The sequence below is a fragment of the Nothobranchius furzeri genome, chromosome 18, assembly GCF_043380555.1.
Source record: "Nothobranchius furzeri strain GRZ-AD chromosome 18, NfurGRZ-RIMD1, whole genome shotgun sequence".
Taxonomy (NCBI): domain Eukaryota; kingdom Metazoa; phylum Chordata; class Actinopteri; order Cyprinodontiformes; family Nothobranchiidae; genus Nothobranchius; species Nothobranchius furzeri.
This window is the reverse complement of record NC_091758.1, coordinates 20078501-20099890: the sequence shown is the minus strand read 5'-3', so window position 1 is coordinate 20099890 and position 21390 is coordinate 20078501. Positions and strand designations below refer to the sequence as shown.

General features: G+C 44.5%; 1 protein-coding gene across 2 annotated transcripts; it reads left to right on the top strand.

Annotated features, from left to right (window-relative positions):
* The first annotated feature begins 73 nt into the window (after window positions 1–73).
* hivep2b (HIVEP zinc finger 2b) lies at window positions 74–20852 on the top strand. 2 transcript variants are annotated; one of them, XM_015969472.3, is made up of 7 exons: window positions 74–202; window positions 9938–13763; window positions 14293–14450; window positions 14569–14744; window positions 15237–15335; window positions 15412–16184; window positions 20245–20852. In XM_015969472.3, the coding sequence occupies exons 2-7, from the start codon at window positions 10038–10040 to the stop codon at window positions 20632–20634; spliced, it is 5322 nt and encodes a 1773-aa protein (XP_015824958.3). In that variant the 5' UTR covers window positions 74–202; window positions 9938–10037; the 3' UTR covers window positions 20635–20852. The 2 variants fall into 2 exon arrangements, with proteins under 2 accessions (XP_015824958.3, XP_015824957.3); XM_015969471.3 differs by lacking the exon at window positions 74–202 and adding an exon at window positions 6504–6662.
* Window positions 20853–21390: the final 538 nt, after the last annotated feature.

Here is a 21390-nt window from a genome sequence, read left to right as displayed (position 1 = left end):
TTCTCTTCGGTTTTGTTGCTCTCTGGTGCCCCCTTCTGTGGGGTCTAGAACAGCATCCCAATTGTGTGGGACATTTTACAGCAGCCTGGATCTAAACGGAGCGGTGCACCCCTGCTGTGCACAGATGACCCAGCAAAACAACACTCTCCCTAAAGCTCCTCTTAAACACAGCCGTGGAAAGGCTGGCTGCACACGGTGGACGGTAAGTTTTTGCTTCCTGCTCTTTCTTTCGATAAAAATCCATCTTCTGAGCCTCCACCGACCTTCGGCAGCTGCGATAACGCAGCGGAGATGGTGCACCCGGTGGAGGGTCGATCACACTGTTGTGTCTGCTCTCTGCTGCGCGCCTTTAAGGTGGGAGGTCCCTGTTCTGCAAATGTTCCATGACGTGCAGATGGGGGGTTTGCAAGGGGTTTTCACGTCCATGCAGTTACCCCCGATCCCCTCCTCCCGTCCATGCCTCCCTCTCTCCGTCCGTCCTCCAGCAGGCTTTCCCCAGCGCGTGACTGCTGATTCCCCCCCCCCCCCCCCCCAAACAAACGGCAAGCTGGGAGGATGCAGATCATGTGAAGACAGTTGTGGAAAGGCCCTGGACACATCTGCATTCAGTCCGTTTGAAAGCTAGGATTTAATTAACATTTGAAATACAAAACTGCTTTATAAAAGAATATTTACAGCATTGCATTTTCTCTTGAGATTTGAAACGAAGTGAGGTTGTTATGAGCATTTATTACCAGACCTGCTGTTAAACAGTCTGGAGGTTATTTTAATCAGACAACTGAGCGGGACCAGGAGAAATTCAAATATCTAACAAATGAATGGCAGCATGTGTCATGGCCAGTAGCCATTTTAAATGTTACAAAATGTAAGAACGGTGCAGCGAAATAATCACAAAACAGTCTAATGTCTCAATCTTGTTGGAAGGAATGCTACATTAAAACAGATTTCCTTCTCAGACAGATGGGGGTTGTCAGTTTTTCTCTTTTAAAAAAACAAAAGAGGGACATAGTCTTTGTTTACAGTCTATGAGCCCGCGGGGTTGCCAAGTCTGCGCCAGCTAATGCTGTGAGCATTCGTAATTTAACACTGGCCGGTAAAACGCTACAGCTTTTTGAAAGCATCCTAACCCCGAATCCACGCTGGAGGCATCAGCGGCAAAGAGCAGCAGCGGGACGGTTTAATTGTAGGCTTTGTGGCATGTCAATCCACACCAAGGGCATCTCCACCGTCGTCGTTGCTGGACTCATGAGTAGAAGTTGAGCATTTATTGTTTTTTTATTGCTGATATGATGCCGATATGTAAATGGTAAATGGCCTGTATTTGATATAGCGCCTTCTAGTGTACTGGAAACCCCCAAGGCGCTTTACAACACAACCAGTCATTCACACATTCACACACTGATGGTGATGGGCTACAATGTAGCTACAGCTGCCCTGGGGCGCACTGACAGAGGCGAGGCTGCTGAGCACAGGCACCACCGGTCCCTCCGACCACCACCAGCAGGCAACGTGGGTTAAGTGTCTTGCCCAAGGACACAACAACAGCGACAGACTGAGCGGGGCTCGAACCTGCAACCTTCCGGTTACGGGGCGAGCACTTAACTCCTGTGCCACCGTCACCCAGGAGACATATTGTCAGTATTAACTACTGATCAGGGCTGGGCAAAAAAATCAAAAATGTATTGTTATCAAAATTTCTGACACTTATTGAGAAAATTTTTCCCATGTTAATAGATTTGATGATTAAAAACGAAAGGTGTGTGTAGGTCGGCAACATTTATGTCCCTTTAAGAAGCAGTACCTCTTTGAGTCATGTAAAAACTGACTCAACGTAATACGCGTGACAGCCCCGTCTAGTGGACAACTTTTGTTTCTGCGCATACCTGTAGTTATCATCCATTTATCGTTAGGTGAAATCCTCAATATATCGTGATATTGGTTTTAGGCTGTATCGCCCAGCTCTATCGCCCAGCTCTACTACTGATGATGGTCGATGCACAAAATTGCATCTCTGCAATAGTCTTATTTGAAAGGTACTGGACATTTTACACCGATACCATATGTGATTTCTTGTATCTCTATGTTAACTGCGGAAATGTACGCATCTCGGGAGCGGCTTGCAGCAAAAATAGAACCCAATCCTATTTTAACAGCGTGGCGAGATGCTTCTGGGATACGCCTGAAACGATCTATGCTGCAGCTGGTGTGGATCAACCCATGAATATAATGGATTCTATTTGAAGCAGATATTCCAGTGTCGTTCCGTGCCGCTGATGCCTCCAGTGTGGATTAGCATTAACCCGGCTGCACACCGAAAGTATCCCCGGCGCGGAACGGTTTACTCGCTGCAATCACTGCACTCAAGTGCACACTGGGAGAGTCTCAGCAGCGAAGCGGCTTCTCTGCTGTGCTTCTCGCTTGACTCATGAGATCACAAGATGGCTTAAGACTTCAAAGGTTATGGTTTGTTTATGCCATCCGCTATTAAACCAAAAAGAAGGAAATCACATTGTTATTGCTGTTTGATATCACTGCCAGGAATAAAGCAGTGGTTTTTCACTGCTGCACTTCTGGAACGAGGATGTGAGTAAATAAGCCGTTGGGTCACATACGTAAGCCAGTAAACAGGAGTGACCCAGAAGTTATTTCTTGTACCCTTAAGAAGCCACAGCATCCTTTACTTTTACTATAATATTGGGTAAAGACCAACGCTGAGCTAACAATGCTAATGGTGAATTAGAAGCAGATTGTCCACTTTTCAAAATCTCTACAGATTTGCAGATAATTTTCTACAAAATATCAAATACTTTGATGTAAGAATGTGACTTGGGAGCTGAAACATAACACCCCCTAGTGGCTGGCTGCAGTATACTTTTTAGCCCCGCCCCTTTATGTGAAGGAAATTGGAAACAAATGTTGTCAGTAGGCCTTAAACACTGAAAGTTGGGCTTAGGTTCTATAGACCAATTTAAAAAACTGATTTTTATTTTAGAGGCTGAAGATTATATTTTGGTGCAAGTAGTGTTATTGGAGTCCATTAAGCATTAATATCCGGATGAGTTGGTTAAGCATTCACAACATCTCATTAAACTTTTGCAGGTATTTTTCTTTTTTTGCATGATTTTAATCACAACAAACTCTTGAAGTGACAATTTTTTACATCTATCAGCAGAGGATATGTAATTCTCTCTAGTCACATCTGAATCCCATTGTGCCTGCTTATTTCTCCAGCCTCTGTGCTGTAGTCTGTGGCAGTAATTATATATGTAGACAGGAACTGAGAAACTGTTACAGACGTTGGCGCGGTTGTCATGGAAACACACAATCGTGTCAGATTATTTTCAGGTACTGCTGCGATCAAGGCACGAGTCCGCCTTTCTGAGAGGATGACTTGAGATGGATGAAGGAAGCGGTCGGTGATCAGGCTCAGAGGTGGGGAGGGGTTACGTTTTCTGAATGAACTGATGCATCAGGTGAAACACGGAGGATCCCAAAGGGTTTGGTGCTGCTACGTTTCAGCAGCGGGCTCCAGCTCCTCCTGACAGGGACGTGACCACAGCCAGCAAGGAGGAAAACCTGCATTCCTCCCATTCATGAACATCAAATCAATGCTAATTTAAATATCAGGACACCCGGCCTGTGTGTGTGTGTGTGTGAGAGACGTTCAGTCGTGTGCAAACCTGTGGCAAACCAGAGCCGGTCAGCAGAGCTGCAGTGCAGCTGTGGGTAGTGGAAATGCCAGGCAGCGTGTGGGACATCCTGGGGGACAGACTATTGTATTTATAGAGACAAGAGACTTGACCTTCACTGCACACCGAGTATCTGCCATTTTAGTGCTGCTTCTCTAGACACCGAATACAGCAAGCATAATGGATCTCCGCTGCTCTGCAGTTAGTTAGCTTCAATCTCATCTTTGGCTTGTTAGAGGCTGGATCTAATTATAGCTCCCTCCCTGCAATTCCATACTGTGCAGGGACTGTCAATCGCTAGCATTCGCTAACTTTGCTGTTTCCTGTAGGTAATGTGGTGGGAAATTACAGCTTTCTTGCACAATAGATAAAAGCAGCAATTTGGGCAGGATTTCGTCATTAAATGCTGTTAGACTCAAGCTTTTGTTCTGATGTGTAGGCTTAAGAATGGGGTCTCTGTTTAAAAACAGCTGAGCCACATCTGCTTCCTACAGAGGTGCCTAGTTGCTCTCACCCAGCAGCTCAGCGTGAATCTGAGGAGGATAAATTATTTATAGATCCATAAATTACACTCTTTTAATAGGCTGAAGTTTACTACAAATGAGGGATTATGAAACAGCTTAACATCAGATTAAATACATTGTTGGGTCTAAAACAGACAAGCATCAGTGCAACTTATGACAGTATTAGCTGGTTTGGAATAGATCACCTGAAATTAAAACTTAGCAGTTTGCACATGCTAATGCTAATGGCACGTGCAAAAACTTGTTTTTTTTATTTATTTTTTGCCATTTTCAAGAATGTTTCTATTTAAAAGTAAAATGGTGACTTCTGGAATGGCCTCGGTTGAGGGAAATAGAATTCACGTCCTACACGATTGATAAGCTAAAGGCTAGTGCGGCCCAACTGTCGACAGCTTTGCTTTAAAGAGCAAGTCAACCCCTACCATATTCTAACTCCACTCCCACTTCATGTTTGAAAAATGCAACAAATGCTGTTGCCTGGCAGACCGAGAGGGCAGAGCTGCTAACAAATACACACACAGGCTCAGGACAGCATTGTGACATCATAATGTACCAGATGACATCATAGCATACCTCTTAGCCAATAGCGGTGGCAGATTTAAATTAGAATACAGTGCAGAGTTTTTACCGGACAACGGCACAACACTGCCAGTTTTAGGCAGAATATTTAAATTTTAACTAAGATGCACTGAAGTGCCAAATTATTGACGACACGTGTCTGCAGCACGATTAGACACTCGTTTATTTAGTTTATCAGCAAAAAAAAGTTTATTTGGGGGTGACTTGCTCTTTAAATGGTCATTCACATGGAAATCTGTGTTGTTGTAATACAGTTACAGCAGGAGTAGGGAAGACCCAGAGCACTGGTTCATATATTTTAATATAAATACAGTTGTTGAGCAGATTGGATTAAATGGAGATAAACAAAACAGCAGCAGAAATATCTCATTTCAGAAACTGTTACTTTTACATTTGACAGCGTAACGGTGCACACAGAGGTATCCGTCTTTATAACAGAACTGGAACGCTATCTGAGGAAAGTGCAGCTTGCCTTTGGATTAGAACATGATTAGTTCTGAATTTGTCCTCATGAAGACTTGTAACTAAGTCTTATTTTTATCACTTTGAAATGGCCAAAAAGTCTATTTAAAGTGAAAGAGAATTAAAAAATGGGAAAGGAAATCAAAGATAATCATGTGGCAAATAAACAAAGACAATGAGGCAGTTCTTAGCAGCATGTGTGTCAGAAGCACAGATGCAGATTCGACCTCAAACCAGCAGGTAGGGCCACAGGAGTGAATGAAACTGCATTTTAAGTAAAACAGTCAGTAGAACAAAACTGAATATATATATATATATATATATATATATATATATATATATATATATATATATGTATGTATGTATGTATATGTATACAGTAAAAAAATTAAGCAGTCTGTATTCTAATTTCAAATCTACAGTCTGAGATATATGATGTTACGTAAATCCTACTTGGAGGAAGTCTTTAGATTTGATTAATGCAGAGGCTTTGTAACATTGACTTTGTACATCTAATTCAGGATGAGGTTTGCAGCTGCACATAATCTACAGCATTGTCCCAGTTTTTGCTGTGTTAATGACACCCTCATCACGACTCTCCATTCACAAAGCGAATCCTGTCGTTACGGGAAGAACTGGCTCTGAGCGGGCTGTGGGAGTCTCAGAAATCACAGAACAAGACTAATTTTTGCAGCAGCCACACATCCAGACGCACGCTGCCTTTTCATTGAGCTGCTCTCAGCGCGCGCGCTGAATAGGCTACACGCTGTAGGAAAATGTACATTCAGAGGCTGCTGCACCGTGTGATTACGGGCTTTCAGAGTCACTTATGCATCCCTCCTCTTCTGTGCAAATGAAGCCGTGCTCAGGTGTTAAACTGGATAATTATCAGTACCTGAATGGAAGCGTGGAATCATCCAGACCAAACCATTTAAGGTTCAGATCCTGAATGAAGAGCGCTTTTGTAGAATGATGGTGTTTGGCTCTTTGGATCATGACAGCCGCCTCCCCTCGTGTGGAGTGAGGCAGCTGCTGCTGTGCTCCCAAACACAATGAGAGAGAGAGAGAGAGAGAGAGAGAGAGAGAGAGGGGGGGGGGGGGGTTGGGGGGGTAGAAGCGTCCTTAAACGTGGGCTGTTGTGTAATCCCTCCCAGGGCCCCTTTGCTATTTTTGTGCCTGGGTCCGCACGTCACGGTTGGGTATTTTCTCTGGTGGCTTGCTCGCATCAATAGATCTTCTAATGTACACCCAGTCGGCCAGCAGCTTCACAACTGATGGGACTTAACCTGGCTGGGCTCTTTGTTCTGATCACTACCTGGACATGAGGGGAGTGGAGGACAGGACGCTGCAGGATGAGGAATGTCACATGTGACTGTCGCTATGGAACGAGGGAGTATTCAAATGTCAGGTTAGTATGAGGATTACATTTGATACGTGAATGTCAGCTGCCGGAGCCGAGGCTTCTCTCTCCACCAGGCGTGTGCTTCATGTCACACTCAGATCTCCTCATCTGTGAGAACACCACTCGGGGTTTTACCATCCAGCTTGTCACCTCATGATATTTATGGATTAGTTGTCAGCACGATTCCCCATTCCTGTTCCCTTTAATGGCCAACTTAGCCTCTAATGATGTAATGCGGAGGAGGCATAACGATGCTCTCCATGGCAAGCGTTAGTTTTGCTCATTGTCTTCTCTCATGCAGAATGCAGAGGATTAACATCTTAGTCAAGCATACCCATCCACACGTACATACTGTACCACAGTCACCGTGAAGCACACCTACTGCCGCCCACCTGCCTGCTGTTGTAGCACGTCATTGCTGCTGTGTCATATATTTCTGTAGAGGTGAGCGCTTGTTGCCTGGTGGTATGGGAGAAATATGCAGGAAAATCAAAGAATCTAGACCCGTCAACGAGTGTCTGAGCGAGTCGGTTCGATTCTCTCTGGGGCGTCCGTAGTCAAGAGGCATGCATTGGTTCTGAGGGTCTTATCTCATTGTCACTCTGCACACCTACCCTCTTCTCCTGGCTCACGGAGGATGGAAACTAAGCAATGAGGTCACCTTGAAAGGGAGCTCCCTACCAGGCCTCTGATTATTGTCACCCCCCGGCACTCCCCTTAGTTTACCTCCCCTTTGAAGCGTGGATCATCCCTGTCAAGCCCACACCTCCACCCCTTGTGTCATCCTTCATCATTTTAGCTGTTTCCTCCCAAGTCAGAAGGTTTTAACAGAAAGCCGAGCCACATAGAAGAAGACAATGAAATTTAGTATAAACACGCAAGGTAGAAGACCTCTCTGCAGCTGCTTTCAAGCACCTCTCTCCAGAGTCACCTTGGATCCCCATCCTCCAGTTTGTGCTTGAGCAGTGTGTGTATGTGCGTGTGTGATGCTAACAAAGGAACGGGAGAAGAGAGTAGGAGTTGGAGGATGTCCTAATTAAGGGGAACTCAGAGGGTTTGAGCCAGATAATCTTATATAACCTCGTTTGGGAGGACACAGTATGATAGTGAGAAGATGGAAGAGACGTGTCCTCAGGTACCCATCCTTAATGGGGAGAAATCAGTTCATGTTAGCCACAGGCATGCAGATGTTTCTCAGGCGTGTTTGCATACAGTGCAGCGTGTGGTCCCGTGCAGCCCAGTGTGCAGGCGATGAGTTCAGACGTGTGTGGTTCCAGTCCAATAAGAAGCAGAGAACTGTGTTGCAGCTGAAGAGGTTTAGGTGAATACGACTCTCCAAACAGAAACACAGATAGACTGATCACACTTCATTATCACCAGTATAACACTACTAACACTTGCATTCTTCTCAGTGCTGAACATGTGACACTAAGACTGAAAATGTCACTGCAGAGTCTATGGTTTTACCCTGTAGTACATGTCATTTTGTACTTAAAACAAAATAGTGAAATTAAAGGTATAGCGGAGGATGTTTCTGAATTTCAGTAAAGAACTGCCCTCTCCTCATTTTGGAAAAAAAAAAGATGTGCATGAGAAAGAACGGCCAGTTATCCTCGTTACAAGTAGCCGCCGGCCTTGCAGCCAACTTCTTCTTCTAGCAGTAATCTGAAATGAATTCCTCCAAATAATATTCCGAACTTTAGCTTACCTGTCGAGCAGAAAACTAGCGACAGACGCATCCATGGGGAGCCCAAACTTCGCTTTGCACATGTGCAGGAAGTGAAAACTACCCAGCAACATACGACAACGGCCTTGCATGAATGGTTCACCACTGACAGTTAAGCGGACCGGTGGTTCAGATGATCCATGCGGAAGAAAAAGATCCTTTACTATACCTTTAAGGTGACATATTTCAGGATGGCCTGTTGACATCCCAAAGTGATTTATTAATAGTGTACAGTGCATGTAATGGTTTGAAAAAGTCTGATGTTTTGTTTCCAAAACAGCAACTTAAAGGTAAAAGATTGCTTGATAAGTTCTACTCAAAGGTACAGTAAGTAAGAATTTTTTCTGTGAAACAATCACCAAACAGTCCAATGTCTCAGTCATGTTGGAAGGACGGTTACATTGAAATAGTTTTCCTTCTTCGTTGACTGGTGGGTGTCAGATTTTCTCCTTTTAAAAAAGCCAAAGAGGGACGTAGTCTTTGTTTACAATCTGTAAACCTAGGGGGTTCCAGAGTCTGCGCCGGGATTTGTAATTTGACACTAGTCAGCAAAAAGCAGAATCAGTGTGGAAAGGAAGTTATTTCATGTATACCCCTAAGAAGCCACAGCATCCGTTTTGTTTACACTATCGGGCAAAGAAGGCTAGTGGCTAATCTTGAGCTAACAATGCTAAGTGAATTAGAATCAGAAATTTGACTCTTTAAAAATCTTGTTACTTTTTAAATGACCAATGACTCGATATTACAATTTATTTATCAACTTATCAACTTACTGTGTATGACTCGTCTTCGCTCGTCATCTAGAACCTTCTGGTGCTGATCCGTAGCTGGCAACAGTTGCTCAGAATGGACTTGTTTTGATACATGGACTGCAGTACCCAACTTTTACCACAAGATGTAATTTGAGTGAATTAAAATACATAAATAAAAATAATAATAAACAGTGTAACTTTACTGAAAAATACATTAAAATTGTCACCAGCCAGATGTTGTTTGGCCACCAGACAGAAGAAATGTAGGATACAACAGGTTATAGAGGAGATCACTAATCCTGATACAAGCATCAGCCTGGCTGCGGTTGGACAAGTCTACAACTGGCTGATGAATATTAGTGCAGAATCTTGCAGAGACTTTCTAAAACGTCTTTTAACTTTCATGTTGCTACAAATGTGAAAATTTCTCTCACTATTTTCACAAATGCACACACACACACACACACACACACACACACACACACACACACACACACACACACACACACACACACACACACACACACACACACACACACACACACACTTTTTGGGAAGTTTGACGTTTCTGCCAGATTAGTTTTTTCCATTCCTTCTTTTATGGAGCTCATTATAAATTTTACAGTCTGTTTTTAAAGGAGGGACTTTTGGGAAACGACCCTGAATAGCTTTCACTTTCCTGAAAGTACTGATTGTTTTTCTCCTCTTTTTTTTCTTTATAAGACTCATTTTATATGCATCTAGTTTGCACTGGCATTTGTATCTGTGGTTTCTAACGCCCCTTTCTCTCCTGTTTCTTTCAGATGACCCTTCCCTGCAGTTCACATACGTGTTAGTGCCACTACAGTTGCATAACAGATTTCATCCTTGAAAATCGATCGCAAAGGAAGTGACATTGGATTCATGGAGTCACTTGAAACTACTGCAGGGGTGAAAACCTCCGCTGAGGGTCAGGAGAGAAATGTTGCAAAGAAAAAAGGCTCATCGGATGCTGCACAGACTAAAAGAAGACCATCGGTCGAATTGGAAAGCAAAGCATGGCACCAGCAGCTAGGAGACACGTGTGGTTTCAGTGAAATATCTGACTCAGGAAAATCTCTACAATTAGAAGATCAGTCCTCTCACAACCTGTCTGCAAGCCATCAAGATGTTGAAGTGTCTTCACATCTGCCACAGTCCGCAAAGCCCTTTTCTGGTGGCAGGCAAAAACTTTCAGCTCAGGCACATGGAGCTGCATCTCAAAGGAAGTGTCCAACTTCACCTGAAGTCCAACAAACAGGTTCCCTTTCAGGAACAGATCAGCTGTCACAGGTGGCTTCTAAAGGGGAGCAGAAACCTCAAAAACCAGGGAAGTATGTTTGTGATTATTGTGGAAGGGCATGTGCCAAACCCAGTGTGCTTAAGAAACACATACGTTCCCACACCGGGGAGCGACCCTATCCATGTGTCCCCTGTGGGTTCTCCTTCAAAACCAAGAGCAACCTGTATAAACACAGGAAGTCCCATGCTCACTCCGTCAAAGCTGGCACGGTGCCATTCTCTGAACATGGGTCTTACAACGCCATTACCGACCAGGGGTCTTTTGAAGGAGAAGGAGAGTTATTCTCTGATGCTGAGCAAAGCACGGACACAGACGAGGACACTCTTAATGACCCGCTGCTGCTGCTGGACTCTCCAATGGAGGGATCAGATAACACTGCTGTAAAAGTACTAAATCTCATAGCGCAGAAAAAGGGAGCCACATCAATGTCAGCTCAGGATGGTTCATCCCAGCCACAAGAAATCAATGCATCTCCTGTCACGGCCGAGGCTAGTCGTGCAATTCAATCTTCCGCGATCAAGCAAAAGCTCGCACTCCGGCTGTCTGAAAAGGGAAGCAGTGACTCTGAGCATAATCTGTCCCTCCCGAGTCAATCCAGCAAGGGCAGCACAGACTCTGGGTACTTCTCACGCTCTGAGAGTTCAGAGCATCAGACCGGTCCTCCAAACACCAACGCAAAGTCCTATCAGGAAATCATGTTCGGAAAGTGCTATCGGCCGAGTCCTAAACAGACCGCGGCTTACGTGGCTTGCTGCACAGAATCAGGGCAACGTTCTGGGAAATGCTCAGAGAAAGGGGTGTCCCGCGTTTTCACTCAAGAAAAAGATCAAGCGGAGTCAATCAAAATAAACACAAAATCGTTCACGAGGGAGGAGGTAAAAGACTTGCAGTCGGACGCCAGCTGCGACACGGGCCCTCTGATCAGAAGCAACTCAATGCCATCATCCTCAGCTGTGTGCCTGACGATGCCACAAGCCCTCCGAGGCAGCCACTCCTTTGATGAAAGAACAAGCACAAGCGGGATGAGGAGGCTCAAGAGGCAAGGTGCTATCGAGCTATCTGTGCACGATGGTCACACAGACGCAGAAAGCCTTGGAAAGATTTCACCCTCAGGACAGGAAATGGAAAACTACTTATCAACCGTGCCTAGTGTGAGCCAACAGAAACAAGCAATGGAGATGGCAACTCGTAAGCGTCGCAAAGAGAAGAGAGAAGAGGAGGAGGTACCGGGGCAGTATGAGAGCCATCATGAGCAGTGTGAGGAAATCTTTGATCCAAACAAAGACCATGATTTAAAACAAGCTGCAATGGGTATCATGGCTTTAGGGAGGGCACATCTGGACAGGTGTGATATCGACGTATCAATGAGCTCTGAATCATCTGGTCGTAAAACCTTAGGAAACGTGATTTCAGTCATTCAGCACACAAATTCAATCAACAGGCCTCACTCAGAACAGTCAGAATCCTACAAGTGCCACCGACTGGAAACCAGTGAATCCTTTGAGATGGAATGTAGACTAAGGCAGCCTGTTCAGATGGCGCCTAAACTTGTGCGACAGCCAAACATTCAAGTCCCAGAAATCAGGGTTACAGTTGAGCCTGACAGTCCAGAAAAAGCTCCAGAAGTGCAAGTGAAGGAACCGGAGAAGCACACCGAGGTGTTTCAGTGGCCTCAGAGGAGTGAAACTTTAGCACAATTCCCCCCAGAAAAACTCCCTCCGAAGAAAAAACGGCTTCGCTTGGCTGAAATTGAGCACTCCTCCGGTGAATCGAGTTTTGAGTCTGCTTGCACTAGTTTGTCTCGCAGTCCGAGTCAGGACAGCAACTTGTCTTATAGCTCCACTTACTCCTTTGACAGAGAAGAGACCTTAAAATCTGCCTCTCCAGTCCGACAAGATGAATTTGGCAAACCGCTGGAGCTTTTAGCCGTGCCAGGGAGTGGGCACTCCCTCTCTGTGCTCCACCAGCGCCAGCAGCATGAAATGAGACGCTCCTCCTCAGAACAGGCGCCATGTAACTTGCGCAAGGAGTTCCCAGAGGTACGCAGCATATCATTTGACTATGGCAGCCTGTCTCCAACATCCAAAGTTAGACACGTGGACATCAGCGCTGTGAAGGAGAGGAGGAGAGGAAACTTGGTGCGACAGGAGTCACTGAATATGGAGACTGAGGTAGCACAAGTCCCATCACAGGTGTTTCCACCGTACCTCAGCAGCACCGCCCCGCTGTTTGCAGCAGCCACTGTTCTGCCACAGACTTTGCCAATATTTTCCACTGGGAGCACATTTCCCCAGCTGCCACATCCCAGCCTTGTAGTTCCAGTTAGGATTCAAACCAATATGCCATCGTTTGGCAGCGTCACATACACCTCCCTATCGCAGATGGTTGACAATCACTTTGACGTAGTTAGCTCGGCCACGTCCTCTCTTCAAAGCCAAACCTCCCGCTTGTCTGGGCATCTTGATGCTCATAACATATCAGCTCACGCAAAACCACCCGCAGCTCACTCTTTCAACGTTGAGGCCCTAGATTTGTCATCAGCTAAGCTAAAGACAGGCATCCCTCTGTCTTTGACCTCCAGAACCATCTCCACTACGAACGCCTCCAGTGGTGGCACAAACAAGCGGATGCTGTCTCCCGCCAGCAGCTTGGACCAGTTCATGGAGGTCAAGCAGCAAAAACGAGTGAAGGAGGAAAGAATGTTTGGGCAAATAGTTGAGGAGCTGAGTGCGGTGGAGTTAGGGAAATGCCATGTGAGTGAGGAGAAGGGGCACAGGTCAGAGATGAGGCGCACATCGACACCTGGAGTTCAGAGTGACTCGTGTAGGAATACGTTTGTCGCACTTCATCAAAAGGCAACCGAAGCCGTTGAGCTTGGTGCTGAAACCGCTATGGACAGTAGCGCCCCTCCTCACTTGGTGACGCCAGTAAGTGAAACAAAAGAGCAAGTGAAGATGGAAGTGTCCACGCAGCTTGGTCACAGTCAAGACATCCTCATCTCAGATCCTTCCAGGCTCCTATCTCAGTTTCCAAGTCTCCGCACAATGACTGGCGTGAGCTGGTGTTACCTCAACTACACCAAACCGAGTTGCGCTGACAGCAACGCCCCTTTCGCCTCCGTGTACGCCACGTGGTGCGTGAGTTCCCACAATCCCAATCCTCTCGAACTGAACACGAGCGCGGCTCTGGCCTTGCTGCAGTCCAGACAAAGAGGAGACGAGGTTATATACACCGTGGCTGCCATGTGTGCGCCTGGCACGGGGAAGCTAGTCTCATCCCTCATCCTCTGGAGACAGACCATGGAACAGGTGAGAAAATCCTCACATCTGTTTTAACACTGAAAAACATGTAAGGTTCTTTAAGTGTAAAGCATTATGCACAGCAAGTTGAATTAGTCTACATTTAAACTGTTTAAAATGCAGAAAATCTAAATGACATTATTGGCTAAAAACTGTCAAACTGCACTCTTTAGTCGTTTGGCAGAAGGTTCTGGGGAGATCATTAGCAAGCCGGCTGATTCACTTTCATCGTTCACTTGCTTTGCATACGCAGAAAAAAAGGAGATAAAAATAGCCCTGAGTTACTTCCAGGTTGAGAAGTTGTTTATCACTGGTGCACTAGAACAAAAACGGATGCTTAATCTATGTTTTGGTTTAAAAACAATGTTTAGGATTCCTGCTATGGGTTCCCCCCTGCAGCTTCGGAATAATGCATGTTTTGCAAAACATGCAGTGGAATACCATGTGTGACACATAATATTGGATGCATCAGATTACTCCGTTGATACGGTGTGCATTCAGAATGGGTATTAACTTCATGTGTGTTCGTTTGATTCAGCTGCAGAGGAAACCGGAGCCCAAAGAGGTGGACATCACTTACGGGAAGAAGGTGAAAGACACCAGCTGCAGAGCAAAGACTGCAAAGGAGGAGTGGAAAGAGAGGGAGGCATCCACAAACCAAACAATGCCAACGAGGATTAAAATCTTTGAGGGAGGGTCAGTCGATTTATGGGTTGTTGTGTTATTGCACACACAGTTATTGGCTGTTTTTTTTTTTTTTTTTTTTGCTCAACAAAACACAAATATGTCAAATTCAATCCCTTTTATTTGTTAGGTATAAATCCAATGAAGACTATGTGTACGTCAGAGGTCGAGGTCGGGGGAAATACATTTGTGAGGAGTGTGGGATTCGCTGCAAGAAGCCAAGCATGCTGAAAAAACACATCCGAACACACACAGATGTGCGACCGTATATCTGCAGGGTTTGCAACTTTGCTTTTAAAACTAAAGGTGAGCATTTATACTCATAAACACAGCTGCTCATTATCAGATATGGGATGATCACACACTTGAGGGCAGTTTCTAACATTTCTATGTTCTGATTTGTAATCATAAGCCTATTTTTGACCCATTTTGAGGTTTATTAATAAAAAAAATCACCATAAAATACATTTAGATTAGTTTTTTGAAAAAGTCACATTTTTGTGGCCCTTGACTTTTTGACACCCCTGGAAAAGGTGTTGAGGTATTTTTTTTTAAAATTATTTTGTCATTGTTTAACTTTTTAACACCCTTGTAAGTTGTACATTTCTTTTGGGAGATAAACATCTCCTGCCTCTGATTTGAAGTCCTGGACAGCGGACACTCATCCCACTCGGCCACGGAGCTGGAATAAATGCTACATGCTTGTATTTTCTTACCCCAAGAAGCTACAGATGCTAACTTTGTGCCAGAATCCTGGAGTCTGTGTTAATGACAGCTTTGTTTGCCTTATTTCTACAGGAAACCTGACTAAACACATGAAATCCAAGGCACATATGAAGAAGTGTCTTGAACTGGGGGTGTCGGTAACGATCGATGAGACTGAGATACAAGAACAAGGTAAGAAAGTTACATCAAAACACTTTGTAACGTGACTGGTCCAGAACATTAAACTAACTGATGTGTCTTTTTGAAGCGGACATTCAACAAGAGTGCAAGACAGAAGTGGCAACAACTACAAAACACCAATTCTCAGATGCTGAGGATTCCGACGGCATGGATGAAGAAGCTGATGAGATAGACGAAGAAGATGATGAGGACGATGAATACGAGGGGGACTCCACCCCGAAGCTGCGTTCAAGAAGCACCAGTCCTCAGCCGTGTGGTGTGACCTCGGTGTCGGTTACAGCCTCTGCTGCCGTCCATGGCTGCTCCTTGAGCACTCTGCCTGGAGCCGACGCCCATCAGCCAACCTCTGGCAAGCGCTCAGATCATCGACCTTCCCTCATGGCCGAGCATAGGGAGAAGTTTGTGGATGAAGACTCTCTGAGCATGCTGCCTCTGGACCAGACCAGCCTTCCCTTTGATCCTTACTCTTCTTGCCTACTGTCTCCTGGTTGGGAGTCTCCCATCCGTGAGCCCTCTCCTTCCCGTCTGCGGTATCCATCACCGAGGCGAGATCTTTCCCCTCGAGGTCGGTCATCTCCAAGGTGGGATTCCTCTCCGCTGAGGCCTGGGTCACCTAATTTCAAATCCATTCAGCACCCATCCCTGGTCACAGTGGAGCGATCCATGTCTCCTGGGATGGAGCTTGGTGGGAAGCGGGAGTCCTCTGTGAGGGGCAGGCAGAGGGTAGTGCTGAGGGCCGTGTCGCCCCGCAGAGGCTCGCACCAGCATAAAGGCAGCTGTGATAAAACCCGACATCAAGCAAAGCTGGAGCTGGCTCTGCAGCAAGGAGCCTTTGAAATGGTAAAGGTTTGTTGCACGCTTCACTTTTTTCGGTTAGAGCTCTGTCAGAGAGTATTTGTGTTGTTGGAACATTGCAAAATCTCTTTACCGTCTTTCGTGAAATCATTAATTGATTCCAGTTATTAAACACTTGTGAACACTGTAAATGTCTGAATGAACCGCCAGACCCGTTTTACTTTAATTCCTTGCAGATTCAGGTTTAATGTTCCAAATCTGACTGAAGTTTATTACCCTAACCCCATGCTAAGTTTGGCTAGGTGCTAGCTCAGTTTGGTGCATGTTTGACCATAACAGGCGAGTTCTGATGAATGTGTTTGAGAATAATTCCACAATTCACCAAAGTTAAAGGCTGAAAGGGATATGAAAGTTTGCTTATTTTGTCTTGGAAATTAAAACAATTACTGCAAAACACAAATGTTAGCTACATGAATGAGTGTCTACAAAATATAACAACACACAAAACATTCTTCAAAATGGGTTTTCATTAGGGGTGCACCGATTGCAGTTTTTGGCTGATCAACAATCTTGAGAAAAACCTGACTTGATTTAGGCCTAGTCCACACGTAGCCGGGTTTTTTTTTAAACGAATATCCGCCCCTCCAAAAACTTGCATCCACATCACCTCGTTTTAAAAAAAACCTCTGTCCACACGTACCCGGATAAATACGTTGTTAAGGACATGCCAGACCTGTAGGCGGCAGTACTTCCCCCGTTCTTAACCTCGTCCTTCGTCTGTGGTCTTACGCAGTAAGGAGCAGTAATTCCGCTTGCAAAAACAAACAAGCAAAAAGCGCTTGGACCATTGATAAAGCGAGCGCAGCTCTGAGGGCATCCATGCTGTCGGCTAGTGTAAACACAGGTCGCACACGTGATGTCAGCATTTTTTTGTGTCGCGGAAAGTGACGTTGCGGACCTTAAAACTCCGGTTTTGTCTGTCCACACGCAGACACCCAAAACAGAGAAAACGCAGATCTTCACTTTGGCCGGAGTTTTTAAAAAAGATCAGTTTTCGTGTGAAAAAACTCAATTTTCATGTGGATGACAGGCCAAAACGTAGAAAAATATCTACGTTTTGGCAGATCCCCGGCTACGTGTGGACAGGGCCTTAGTCTTAACTAAAAGCAGATTACGTCAAAGTTTCAATTAGCTTTTTTTGAGATAACCAACATGAATACTCATGAAACAATACCAGTTTCAGCTGGACATGAGGTAATGTTCTCAAATTTAAAAGAACATATTTAGCATTGCAGTTTGAACTACAAAATCATATTTGTTCCTTTAGACTTTCATTTTTCTAATTTTGAAAACAAAACCTTGTGCCTGTTTTGACACAGTTGTCCAAAAAAAAATTCTATAGCACTGGTTTAACGACTCTAACATAAAGTAGGGGGGCTCCGACTGCAGTTTTTGGCTAATCACCGATCTTTTAAAAAACCTGAGATCGGGGCCGATTAATCGGTTGGCTGATGCGGTGCACCCTTAGTTTTCATCCATTGTGAAGTGTGCTTCTGGGTAAAAGTAATAAACAGTCACTATTCTACCTGTTGGAGACAGCTTCCTGAACAGCCTCTGTTTGGAGAAATTGAGTTTACATCCTACAGGACTCATGCTAGCCTCAAGCTTGCCAAGACCACAACATCTCTAGATTTGTGTCTGCAGACATTTTAAGACATTTTTCTTGGATCTGACCTCTGAAGTGCTAATATCTGATGCTGTTGGTGATTTTTATGCCTTATTCTAATAAAACAGAACCGTCCTCTATCACACGCACTTGTGGGTCCTCCACTTTCATATGGTAAAAAATGAACTCTAAAGACATTTGTTTGTCCTTTAATGACATTCTTAGGGACAAAATGCTGCCTTTCCTTTGTCCATTCACTTCTCTGTTATGTGTTTGTTGGAAATATGTGGAAATGAAAATCTGGGACGTTTTAGTTCAGAGCACAACAACAGAGATGCATTACAGAGTTTCAGATGTCTCTCTTTGTGAGGTTATAACAATTGTATTTGCCACAGTTGCTAATTACCAGAAATAACCTCATATATTTTGTTCCTGGCTGCATGGTGGCAGAGTTACCTCGCAGTGAGAAGGTTGCAGGTCTCAGCTGTAATCTTTCTGCTTGCTTCTGCGTCAGCTCCATGAGGAAGAGTATTGTATTGACGGATTTATGCACATGTATAAACATGTATTGACTGAGCCGTTTTGCTCTCTTCTCCGTCTCCTGGGGAGTGTTGCAAAGCAATTCCCCGCAGAAACAACAGAAGGCGTAGCACTGTTCTGGGTTACCCTGTCATGTATCTGGTCCAAGATAGTGCATTTAGCATTGTGGTTTTTGTATTTCAGAGACTTTTTAACGCGGACACATTTGTCCCTCATTTTCCTCCACCTCTTCATGCGCTCGCCACCACTAAACCCAAGTTTCTCGTCATTCCCATCCACGAATAAAACGATCGCTGCGTATCTCTTTACTCCTCCAGTCATGAGTGAATAAAATGTTTATATTTTTAGAGTTTTTCCTTGAGGCATTCCCCAAGCTGCTCCATGTCTTCAGCTAGATATCGTCGGCTTTCTTTATTTTTTTGAGGGCGCAATGGAACAAATTTAAAGGAAGCGGCATCCTGACCAATAGCAAGCTTGTGCTCCCCGTCTCATTCGACAGATATTTAGAAAAGTAGGCTCGACTTCGTCCGTCCTTGCGAGTCTGTTAGTCCTCGCAATGACTGATAATGGGGTTGCGTGTCTCTGTACCGACGCAGAAGCATAAAATAGTCTTAGGACTCAGAGTGAGTGTGCGATTGGTTGTTTGTCTCTGTGATGGACTGGAGACCCGTCCAAGGTGTCCCCCACCTTTCATCTATTGACTACCGAAGTTAGACACCAGCTCCTGACAACCCCACTGGTTGAAAAAGCTGTTTGGGAAATGTGGAACTACAGTGTGTGGTGCGCAGCAACTCACCAAAAGCTACAATACACTACACACAAACTGCTTTCATGTACAACTTTCTTCACTCAGAAAACAAATTCTTGTAAGAAAAAACGTGACTTTCAAGAAAACATACATGGCAGAGGAGGAGCGTGCATCATGCTTCTGCCAACTCACTTCCTGGTTTGCTACATAACAACCAAGAATCAGACCGAGACAATCAAACATGTTTGAAAGCCTGGATTTACGATCAGAGTGGTCCAGACATCCTTCCTAGCAGACTAGAACTTTCCCAACACCACACAAGGTAGGATTATCTGATAAGATTATCTTTAGAGCTGTTGTGATTCATTTAGCGCAACTATAAGATTGCTGGAAGGGGAGTATTTGGTCAGAAATGTACGCGATTATCCTCCTGTGTGCTTTAGCTGCATTTAGACTAGCCTTTAGCTTATTAGTCCATGGGGATAAACTTTGTGCCTCACAACTGAGTCTGTTCAGGAAAAAAACCCTGCAACAGTTAAGATTAGAGAGGCACAAAAACTCATCTGGTGAGCTGGCCAATATTCAGCTTGATTGGCTGAATTAGTGATAGAGCAATATTCAAATCAAAACAAAATATATACAAGCAACAAGGGAAAAAAACCAAGGATTTTTCCTGGTCTGTGAACTCACCATTGGTAAGTGCTAACTCAAACACAAGTCTTCCATGTAGAGGTCGTTCCCTCTAGAACATTAACTTTTCAGTTAATCAGAACTGTTTTAGATGTTCTGTTGATTACAGCTTCAGAAAGATTCAAAATCAGGTTGGAGCTGTGCAAGAATTAAAAATCAGTATCAGCCCTTAGACTAACATTGGCTCATCTGAAGTCAAGATGGAGATTACTTGTAAGTTTTAAGCAGAAACATTTGATAATGACTGAAAAAAAAATAATGTTTTTAAATTGAAACTGTTAAAACATTATAGGAACTTAGAGGAATTTTGATGCCGTTGACATTTTGGTCCCCTGGACACGTTTGTATTTTCATTTAACGTAACTTTGACATTTCTGCATGATTTCTAACTAATTTTCACATGTGAAGTGTTGTTGGCAATGCTTAAACAGCTGCTAACGCTGGCAGTGATGTTGTTTCAGGATGAAAGGAGCAGTCTGGCTTCTGCGCTGCCCAGTCCTGCCAGTTCTCATCACCAGAACATCCTCAGCCACCTCCCTCTGCACTCCCAGCGGCAAGCCCACAGTTTGCTCCCCGTCGTTCCTGTCGGAGGGCTCCAGATGTTGCACTCCCCACCTTCCCCCGGCACCGATGCTAGCCCCTCATCAGCGCAGAGCCCTGAGAGCAGCGAAAGCCAACGCGGCAGCAGCAGGGAGGGATCAGTTCACAGGGCTGAGATGGGAGCAGAGAACATTGGAGACCATCAGGAGACAAGTCCTGATCCTGCTGTCAAAGACATCAGACAAGAGGAGAGCGTTCAGACCTGCCTGAAAGCCATCGCCTCATTGAAAATTACCACAGAGCCTCACTGAAATCATGTTTTTCTCCTCCGATCCACCCATGAACACCTGTAGCCATCCTTTAATCACCTTGTCTTTATTCCATTAGAGGCTATATAATAATATTTCCTTTGGTCTTGCACGTTCAGAGTGAGGAAGACAGTTTCTCTTCACAGGCTAGTCGAGTCAAATGAACGAGCAGCAGGGTGGTTTGCGAGGTAAAAAATCATAAGTGGGTGCAGGTGCAATATGGAAAGATAAATATGCTAATATGCCTTTTGTCTGAGCTAGTTTGCGTACAATTGCACAACAAGTGATATTTATGGATCTTGTACAAATGTCTTTAACATATATACTCATTAGATGCATACAAACAGTGTATTTTACTGTGTGTACTTTGAAAATAGACTGTTGTTTATGTAATCATATCAAGGTGTAATGCAGTAGTGCAGTAATTCTAAAGACTATTTATAAGGGGAAATGTGTATTATAAAGCAGTCTGACCAAATTTGAAATAACGCTTCTTGTGCAGTTTGGTGCTTCTGAGCAAGCAGCAAGGGTCCGTGCCTTTTTGTTTGATTTCTCTCGTTGCTTTTCTTTATTTCTTTTTCCGTAGATGGTTAAAAATAAACATACTCTTATTGAGAAGTGGCCACGCTTTCTGAGGGTTTGCTCTAAGGAGGGCTTTTTTTCTTGGATCGTCACTTCTGCCGACAGACGGATGCAGGTTGAATTTTGTGAACTGATCTTAAAAGAAACATTTCTTATGTTGCATTTTTCTTAATGTTG